The following is an 11,051-nucleotide window of genomic DNA, read 5'->3' on the forward strand; positions in this document are numbered from 1 at the left end:
AATCTCTTCTTGCTTTGAAGTTTGTTTTTTATTAATTTGTCTATAAAAAATAAAAACACATAAAATATTTAAAAACTAGAATAAAAATACTTTCTAAAACATTTTTCCTTTCTATTTTACCTTATACCTTAAAAGAGATATGAGTCATTACATCCAGTTTTGCTTTTCAGTAGTCGCCCATTGTTATTACTTATTATTATCATCATTATTATTTTTATTACTATTATCATTATTATTATTATTATTATTATTATTATTATTATTATTATTATTATTATTATTATTATTATTATTATTATTATTATTATTATTATTATTATTATTATTATTATTATTATTATTATTATTATTATTATTATTATTATTATTATTATTATTATTATTATTATTATTATTATTATTATTATTATTATTATTATTATTATTATTATTATTATTAATATTATTATCATTACTATTATTATTGTTGTTATTATTATTAATATTATTCTTCCTTAAATCTATTAATTCTCTTGTGTTAGCTATATCCATACAAATTTATTTACAGGAGATGCAACAAGAACAGTATTAGCTATGCTGGCATTAATAATGTCTTGATCTGTATGCTGAGACATTGTAAAAATTTTAAGTTTATTAGATATTATGTATTTGTCTGTCACCTACTAAAAAGAATAAGTAACTTGAATCTGGCAAAAAAAAAGAAAAAAAGAAACAAAGTAGTGCTTGACAATTGAATCAAAAGTTTAACTTGACAATCGGCATAAGTTTGTTATGTATCTAAATATTTTTGCATACAATGTAATTAATTATGTCACGCATATTCTAGAAGAGATATAGGCCTAACCCATACACTATTCACTACAAATTTGTTATTTCACTTTAAGACTGCTTTAAGCCGACTACATTTTGAAAGTATCACACACAACTTCTTTTTAATGATAGTAAAAGAATAACACAATGTAAACCATATTGTAGTTTAAGATAACGACCTAACATCAACTTTATAAAAAGCCTGGATTGCTGATGATTGCTGAAAGACATGAAACTTTAAGTACAATAAGTATTTATAACTTCTTTGTTATACATTATATCCCCTTCGTACACGGGCACATGGAATGCGTTTAAAAAATTTTTTATCTAGATACAGAAATCTTACTTAAAGAAGACAAACTACACGAAGGTTGGACTGGTGTGCACTAATGTACGCATCGTGTTTCAATTATTATTTTGCTTAAGCTTCATAGTAAAAAATAAACATGACAAAGTGTGTACGTTTGTACACATTGTGTACGAAGGGGATATATATATATATATATACATATATATATATATATATATATATATATATATATATATATATATATATATATATATATATATATATATATATATATATATATATATATATATATATATATATATATATATTGCTATATTTATATATTGAGCACTCTTAAACGAGCATGAGACTTCCCAGCAAGCACACAACGTTGAAACAACGTTGAAATAACGTTGATCAACGTTGATCAACGTTATTTCAACGTTGTTTCAACGTTGTGTGCTTGCTGGGTTTGTATTTTAAATTAATACAATTCGAAACAACAATTTCCTGACACTAAAAAGTGGGAAAAATGAGAAAACGAGGGAGAAAATAACTGGAGGTTCAGAGCAATATCCATGATAAAAAGACTTCTGGGCGAAAAGCTTTTGAATAAAAAAATGAATTATTCACGGAACAAACTTAAAGTACTGTATTAAGTTTATTAAAAATTAAAGACAATAAAGTCAGACTGAAATCAAATAAAAAACAAAGACAAGAAGATTAAAAATAAGGGAAGCTTAATCTTTTTTTTACTGAAAAAAAAAAGTAGTTAAAAAGGAAGTGATAGCTTGCTTAGATGTTCGAAAAAAGTTTTCAACTGATTTTTTGAGCTGTTCAAAGCAACGTCATAAGAAGTGACGTAATAAGAAGTGTCATTGGGAAATAAGGTAAAACTTTATATGGAAAAAAATTTAACTTCATAAATTCCTATTTTACTTAGAAATCTTATCATTGTTATTTACTTTAAAAAAAAAAAAGGTTTCTTTCGAAAATGGTAAAAAAAAATGGTCTAAATGATCTATTCTTCAAAAATTTTACGTTTCGCCGCGAAGAAAATCGACTTGATTAACACTACAATTTTTGACATCAGTTCTGATTTCATTCAATTAATCTTATTTAAATTTACACAGAAAATTCTTATTTAAGATCAGAACAATTTACTCTTAAGATATCAAAAATTCATCAGTCCAAATACTATCATCCATGAGAAATCGGACGATTTTTAGGTTTACTTTCTTGTAAGAGTCTTTTATTTGTCGCAAAACTTAAAATCTTATTTCGAGTTGTGGTAGCTTTTACGATAAGTCTTGATACAGTCATTCTTTGATTTCAAATATTTCGTTTCATCTGTATACATTATCTTTTAGTGGCCACACAAAATATTTCGTAACACTTTTTTCCTTTTTAAGTGTTTTTTAGTGCTTGACACAACCCCCTAGATATTAATGATAAGATAAAAGAAAAATTGTTGAAAGTTATGATGAAACTTGAAACTTGATGGTTTAAATGAAAACAAAAACTTCCGGGTTATTATCATTTCTTTCAAATTAAATTTAGTTAGTTTGTATTAAACATTCAATGATTACACACAACTTCGTAAATATTCCCTTGGGTTGCGCAATCTGCCCAGTTTTATCAGCAATTATCATGTATGTTAGGCTCGTGATAAATATTTGGTTGTAGTAAAAACTTGGAGCTCAGCATTTCTAATTTTAAGAAAACAACTCCATGTTAAGTTGTCACGAGTTAATCGAGTTTAAGGTTGTCACAAGTTAATCGAGTTTAAAGTTTGTAATAAAAAAAAAACATTCTTTGTTTGTTTATGTGTAATTAAAAACGTTTAGTTGATTCTTAACTAGAGTGCGCCAAGTTCCCGTATTTACGGGAACTACGGGAGCGGGATCCTGTTCCTGCTTTTGGTATTTAAAATACGGGAACGGGATCCTGTTCCCGTAATAAATAAAATACGGGAACAGGAAATTCCCGTTCTTGTTCCCGTACGTCATTCGATGTTACGGGGTTTTCCCGTAATTATTATATTACAATATATAATATATATATATTTATATATTATAATATAATATATATATATATTATATATATATAATATATATATTTATACATTATATATATATATTTAAATATTTATATATTATAATATATATATTTATATATTATAATATAATATAAGAAATACGGGAAAAGCCGTATTTTTACAAGTTTCCCGCATTTTACCAAGTTTCCCGCTTTTTTACGGGATTCCCGCTCTTTTATGATTCGCGCGCATATATTCCGTTTATTTTAAGATTTTAAGATTTATGTTATAAATTTGGTACTAATACTAGGAACAAACTACTATAACTATAAGGTAAATATATATAAATATTATAATAATTTAAAATTATAATTAGGTTTAAGACCTAATTATAATTTTTTTAAGTAGTTTACTGTCTTCGTTTCTTTGCTAACTTTCTTCTTTTCTTTGCTAACTTTCTTCTTTTCCTTACTAACTTTCTTCTTTTCTTTACTAACTTTCTTCTTTTCTTTACTAACTTTCTTCGTTTCTTTACTAACTTTCTTCTTTTCTTTACTAACTTCTTCTTTTCTTTACTAACTTTCTTCTTTTCTTTACTAACTTTCTTCGTTTCTTTACTAACTTTCTTCTTTTCTTTACTAATTTCTTCGTTTCTTTGCTAACTTTCTTCTTTTCTTTACTAACTTCTTCTTTTCTTTACTAACTTTTTTCTTTTCTTTACTAACTTCTTTTTTTCTTTACTAACTTTCGTCTTTTCTTTACTAACTTTCGTCTTTTCTTTACTAATTTCTTCTTTTCTTTGCCAATTTCTTCTTTTCTTTGCTAACTTGCGTCTTTTCTTTACTAACTTTCTTCGTATCTTTGATATCTTTCTTGTTAATTACCTTATTTTCCTTTGAATATAAGTTATTAGTTAGAATTAACCTTTTTTCCTTTTTTTTTTTTTAGGTACATAGCTTTTATTAAAGCTCCCCTGTGTGTCTTCTATGTTGTAAAAATCTTCTATGTTGTTAAGTTAATAAATTTAAAAAATAAAAAAAATAAAATAAAATAAAAAAATAAAAAAGAATCCAAAAAAAAACAAACACCTAAACCAAAATAAACCACAAAAAAAAAACAAATTATATAACCAGGAAAAAAAAAGAAAAAAAAAAAGCAGGAAAAATACCAGGAAAAATAATACAGGAAATATTAGACGTTCCAGGTGAAAAACGGGAACAGGAACGGGATTTTCCCGTTCCCGCTTTTTAAAATACGGGAACGGGAATTCCCGTTCCCGTTTTTTTCCAAGTCCGGGGAAATGAATCCCGTTCCCGGAAATTCCCGCTTTCGTTTCCCGGAAAACGGGAACTGTCACAGCCTATTCTTAACCCTGTCATGCGCTGGGTTGTTTTATAACAACGAATTAAACTAAGCTTCCCCACTTCAAATGGTGCATTCTAACCAATTGAAAACAATATTATTTTAAAAATGAGAGTTGAAAAAGGCTGCAGTAAAAGTCTACTTTAACATTTTATAGTACCGCTGTCATTTTGTAGATGATTTTTTATGGGTTAAGTTAGTTATGGAAAAATAATTGGTGCATGAAAGGGTTAATACCTTAATCATTAATTACGCCAGGTAAGAAAGTTTTTTAACTTTCAAATTACAAACTAAAAAAAAAAAAAAAAAAAGAAAATATCGAAAGAAAAAAAAAAAAAAGCATATTTTGAATGTTTTGGCGTTACAAAAACGTTTTACTCGACACGTTTTACTCGACACGTTTTTAGCGAATCTTTGATGACACTTTTTTCTTTTGCTTAAATATCTCGGTGAAAATGTTCGCTTTGCTCAATTACTCAACTTTCACTATAATAGAAAATTGACATAGCACATTCCAATTCAGTATAGTCGCCTCATTTATTTAAGAACGCTGCAACCCCAAAAAACTTATTTTTCTACTTTTGACTCAGTCGTTCAAAACCTTCGCACCCTAACATTTTTGAACTCGGAGCCCAATGATAAACCTCGAGTTTAATTTTTTAGTTTAGGGGAAAAACTTTGATGTTCTGATTTGCACAATTTTTATTTTGATCACAAGATTGACGTGCAATTTGAGGCATTACGATTTTTCTCTAAACTTTTTCTCTTTTCTCGTGAGGTTTATTAATGACACTTGGAACATGAAGCTTTTAATTCTGCAATTAAATCGGAATAAAAACTGAATAAAACGACAAAAGTACGTCAGAATAAATCTTTTATTTTTTCAGCACGTCTAGTTTTAGAAATATGAACCAACCAAACTGCAACTTCCATCAGAATAATGTTATACTCATGTTTTATCTTGCTCCTTTATATTCATTCATACCAAAATAAGCTTTATAGATTCATCCCAAAACTGAGTGTAAAGAAACCAGGTTCTTGGGTTCAGGTAAAAATTGATGTGGAATGATAAAGTGAGAAAATTAAGTCAAAATAAAAACGTAAATGTATATCTGACGTAAAGTTGACCTTTCAAAAATTGAATTCCACTTTTTTCAAACTGTTGCTTCGGCGCAGTATGCATTGTTGTAACAATTCATTGTATAATTCATTGTGTAAATTCATTGTATAATTCATTGTACTTACATCGCGACGCACAGTGTATCGCTTCATACAAGCTAGGTGGACAAAAATATTTTGTTTAGTAATTTCATTCCTAAGAATGTAGTTAACAATATTTTGGTGTTTTATTGATTAGTTATGCAGTAGGGTAGCCTGGGGGAGGCAGGGGGGCAATTACCCCGCGCGTTTAAGCTTAAGGGGGCGCCAAAAAGTCAATTTTACTATAAAAAGTATTTTTTTTTTAAATTTTATTGTAAAAAAGGCGATATTTTAATTACTTTTAAGTTTTTAAAAGTTTTTATCTTGAAAAAGTTCGTCATAGCTTACCTAAATCAATTAATTTGCTGGAAATTTCCGTTAAAAGTTACGAGAATCATTGATGCATTTGTTACGATCTTTTTGCCGTTAAATTGTCATAAAATTTCGAAACTGAACATTTTTACGATAACTACCATCAAAGATTTTTCTACAAAGCCATTCGTCACTAAAGTGCTATTAAAGATTATTACACACATACATTGGAACAGTTTCACTTTTATTGAAGTTGTCATAAAAATGTTTCGAATTTTAATCTATGTAAAAACTGTTAAACTTGCTTGTACATGCATCTTCTATCAACAATCACAACTTGTTATTTGACTGCCTTGGGTAAGTCGTATTTTGTCAACTGTTTCCTGGTTGGTGTTTTGAGACATGCTCCACTGTTGCTGAGTACTGAGACTGAAAGGTGTTTTGAAAAGTAATTGCTCCTTTACTGCTTTCATCATCTATCTCTTCGTCTGAATCCAAGACCTCAGTGTTTCCTTTCTCTTACGAGTCATCAATTGGAGCCTGACCACCCTCGTTGACCTTACCAAACCATCGCCGTACGGAGGATTTTGACACGTTAATGACACCAGGGCTATAGAAATTTAGTTGACAAAAATGTAGGTAAATTTTGTAATTGACTAATATTTACGTTTAAGAATCGTAAATAACGATTAAAATACAATTAACAAAAAATAAATTTCATTACCAATATCTCAAAAAATTCAGTAAACTTAAAGATACTTATTACAAAACCAGTAAAAATAATACTTTAAAGATTCTTTTTTTAAAATGAGAATTGATATATTATGTGGAGCACAATTTTTTAAACAAATAAAATTACATAAAAAACACCATATATAAAAAGATCCCTATCGTTATTTACGAACTTTAGCGCAAATTATTAACGGAAGTTTCGTAATTAAGGTATGATACATATTACTACGATTAAATCTTACAACGAATCAAATAATGACGTTTTTTACGAAAAATGCAATTAATTTAATCGATTTTCAAAATTTCTAATCGAAGATCGAAATTTTCTTCGTTCTTGATTAAACTGACGCAACTTCGTTTAATCGCAATCGTAAGTCACTTCTCTAACATTTATAAAGGTTTACTGTGTATTTATAATGATTTATTAAATATCAAAATGAATCGGTAGACATTTGTAATATTTTGATACATAACGATAAATATTCTTTATGATAGTTCTGTTCATATGTGTAAACGAAATATAAAAAGCTTTTAAGAGAAATTTCAATTTTAGAAAAAATACAAAATACTTTTTATCTTTGCCCTTTTTAATTTACCTAAAAGCATGAAAAATATTATAATATTATATTTCATGAAATATTTTTGATAATAATGATAAAGTTTAACAGCTTTATTAAATTAACTTGGAACTTAATGATAATGTATTATTAAATAATAGCTTACTGCATATCTTTTAGCGGATCAAACAATATGAAGGATCGCAAAGTTATGTTGCTGATTTTTTGTGCTGCTGCAGGGTCAGTATTTCTTTACATCGAATATTTAGATTTAGCAATGGATTTTCTACACAAACAAAAACCTGCGTTTAAACTTAATAAGACTCAAAATTCTTGTTTAAAATATATATTCCGTAAAGTTCTTCTTCTGATCACGTTTAACAATCCTCTCTACGATCATATTCCATTACTTCTAAACATGTACGGAGGTGTTTTTTCAAACATCATGTTTTGCGGACCAAAAAACTCGTCGTCTATTTATCCAATGATTAACTCAATAACTTACAAAGGATATTTTAGCTATGATGAATGTGCTGCTCAAGTGATGCGCACACATCCCAATTACACTGGTTATTTGACCTTCAGCGACGACGTTTTGCTTAACGTTTGGAACCTAAAAAGCGTCAATCTCGACAAGTTATGGCAAGGCCCAGAGTTCCCTTACAAGTCTGGAAAGTTTGTTGTTTCATCAGGAGACGACTGGTATTTTTGGAAAGACCCATTTGGTTTACAATCGTGTGTTCAAGCCTTACAGAAAATTAGCTCACTCAACACGTATAAACAACATGTAAACCGTTTAATGAACTCTAACAACACTTACGGAAAAGGACTAATCATGAAGTCATTTGGTAACTACACCTGCTACGGTGAACGATCTGACATTTTTTATATTCCGCGGCACATGGCCAAAGACTTTATCGAACTTTCACACGTGTTTAAAAATGAAAACATGTTTCTTGAAATCGCCGTTCCAACTATTATAAGGTTGCTTGCCACTGACATTGAGAACTTAAAAGGCATCTACATGCCTGGAGAAGTCGGTAGCGATCTCGTGAGAAGAAGCGATCGTCTTCTTCTCTACTATAGCTTAGATTTACACTTTATACATCCATTTAAGTTTAACTACGGCAATGATTCAACAGTCGGCCTGAACTTTTTGAGAAATAACTTCACAAAAATGGTAAATACTCAAGCAGCATGTTGGAATTCTTTATATGATGATGTCATTCATAGTCCTAAAACTTAAGTCAGTTTAAATTCCCTAAACATTCTCACTTTCTTTCGATATTTTTCGATATTTTTCGATATATATGGTTGATGTTGAAGAAATATAAGAACCACGGATTCTCATTGGACGGAAATTTTTGTACATTTCATCAGGAATTCTTTTGATAAGTGAGCAGTTGAAAGATATTTCTTGATACTTCGCTCAGAATTTAAAAAAAACAACAAAGTACTCGATTGAAAAAGTCCCGAAGAAGCCGTTCCAAGGTTCGAGCAGTAAAATAAAAATCTTTAAACAAAAAATGCTAAGCTAAAAACGCAAACTCAGTTCCAGTCTCTTGCAAGTGAATTTCTATTCCAGCCACATGATGAAAAGTTGTTACAAATTGTTAAAGAACAATATCACCGATATCTTTTGTAATGCTTAATTAAACGGATTTTTTAAGGAATTATTCCAATGATTATCATTCTAATTATTCAAATTACTATAATCATTCTAAGTAATTGTTCAGCTAATGAACATTTTCTACTGCGGTAACTTTTCCACTTTGAGGTTCGAAGCCAAATGGATCATTAAATCCATTAACACTTCTAAAAATTTCTAGGAATTTAATTTTCTTGTATCAGATTTTGTGAAATATAAATTAATTTCAAACTGGTTGTTAACAATTACTTTTAGCACTATAGATATTGGTGCTAAATAATCTCTTCAAAAAATTACACTTGTAGCTTAGCGCTGTAGATTTATGAATGAAATTTGTAACTGTCCATTTAATAGTTTATTTAATTGTCCATTTAACATCAAAATTTCTGCATTTGCCAGGCATGCAAATGCAGAAACTTTGATGTTAAATGGACTTTTTTTTTCATAAACAATTGTTTTATTCACATTCATCCATATTTGTGGTAGCAGTAATAATGGCGACACTATTTTTATTTTCTGCGGAATGATAACAAAAGATAACGTGAAAAAATCTGATTCAGTCTTTTTTATTTTCTCAAATATAGTTGACAGCGATTTTAAAAAACCTCCCATTTAATCCCAGAAAGTATTTTTTTCAGATTTTCAGCAATTTAAAACGTCTTTTAAGACTGTTTTTCTGGACATCTAAGAAAGTAACACTTGATCCCCATCTATTGATAAAAACACTAAGTTGTTAATACAGGACAATTTCTCTAACTCGAATCTCCTTCATTTGAAAACCTCCATAATTCGATTAAATGTAAAGTTACAGTGAAATGCGCTTAGGAAAAGTCAACTTTCTATAATTCGAAAATCTCTCTAATTCGAACTTTTGTTTTACCTCATAAAATTCGAATTAGAGAGATTGTACCGTAATTCGACAGTTAATATATATTAGTTAATATAATGAATTACTTATGAAATAGTTAACATATTTATTAGTTAATATATATATTAATTAATATCTATTAAGTTTAATCAACCCAGTTAATATTAGATAAATACATTTATGTATACTGAATATTGTCAAAAATAAATAATGGTAAAGAAACATGTATACAAAAATAACGACTAATTCTATAACCTCGGCAGTTTTTAAAAAAATCTGGTAATCCATGAAGTTGCTTTAAAATATCAGTGGTAATGATATTTACGGATTACTAGCTGAATTTTTAAAAATTGATCTTTGAATGCTGCATTCTATAAATTTTTTACGGTATTTTTACGTCACAAATTTTTATGAAGCTAAATATTCTTTAAGCTAGTTGCAAATTTTATCTTGTTTAAAGTTTCTGCGTCTTGTCTTGGAATATGAAACAATTTAAAACAAAACAAAAATGATTTTTCAACAAATTTTGTGAAGCATTATTTTTTTGAAAGTGACCATTTAAAATGGGAGACTAGTTTTTTAAAGGTTATCCTACTGAGTTTTTTCAGGAATATGACATAAAAATTTTCTTCTGCTTTCAAAAAATTTTTTCTCATCACGGATAAAATCAACTACAATAAGATCACTTTTTTTTATGATAGCAAATCTGTACTCGATTAGCCAGTCAGATTCCTAAAAGATTGTCTAATAAAGCTCTGCTAAATTTCCCATTTTCAACAATTGATGAGTAGTTGTACTCAAATGGATTCTAGCACTCTGCCTTCAACGCGTGGGCAGCCATAGAACAATGAAGGATTTTTTAAATCTGTGCTCCATGCAGACAAATAGATATCCGAATTCATCTTGTCAAGATCACAGGATATGTCATACCATATGACAAAATATAACCCAATTTAAGGCAGCATAATTATTTTTCAAACTTAAGGTAGCATTATTATTTTTCAAATTTAAGGCAATATAATTATTTTTCAAATATAAAGTAGCACAAATATTTTTCAAATTGCTTTTGTGCTTTTTTTTGGTTTAAACGTAAAAAAAAAAGAAAAAAGTTGAAAGGTGTAAGGTGAGAACAAGTGATGTCACAGTTTTTTCATTTTGAGAAAACGAAAAAAACAAGATTAAAGACTTATCTAATTAAACTTTGTGTAGATTCATAATTTTTAGCTTTTAAATTT

General features: G+C 28.3%; 1 protein-coding gene across 1 annotated transcript; it reads left to right on the top strand.

Annotated features, from left to right (window-relative positions):
- The first annotated feature begins 7,492 nt into the window (after positions 1–7,492).
- Positions 7,493–9,284, top strand: LOC149878057 (uncharacterized). Its single transcript, XM_090073122.1, has 2 exons — positions 7,493–7,540; positions 7,820–9,284. The coding sequence occupies exons 1-2, from the start codon at positions 7,494–7,496 to the stop codon at positions 8,544–8,546; spliced, it is 774 nt and encodes a 257-aa protein (XP_089929248.1). The 5' UTR covers position 7,493; the 3' UTR covers positions 8,547–9,284.
- The last annotated feature ends 1,767 nt before the right edge of the window (positions 9,285–11,051 follow it).

The sequence above is a fragment of the Hydra viridissima genome, unplaced genomic scaffold (genome assembly GCF_058129835.1).
Source record: "Hydra viridissima isolate aposymbiotic clone 2 unplaced genomic scaffold, HvirCarnegie_v1 scaffold_15, whole genome shotgun sequence".
NCBI lineage: Eukaryota > Metazoa > Cnidaria > Hydrozoa > Anthoathecata > Hydridae > Hydra > Hydra viridissima.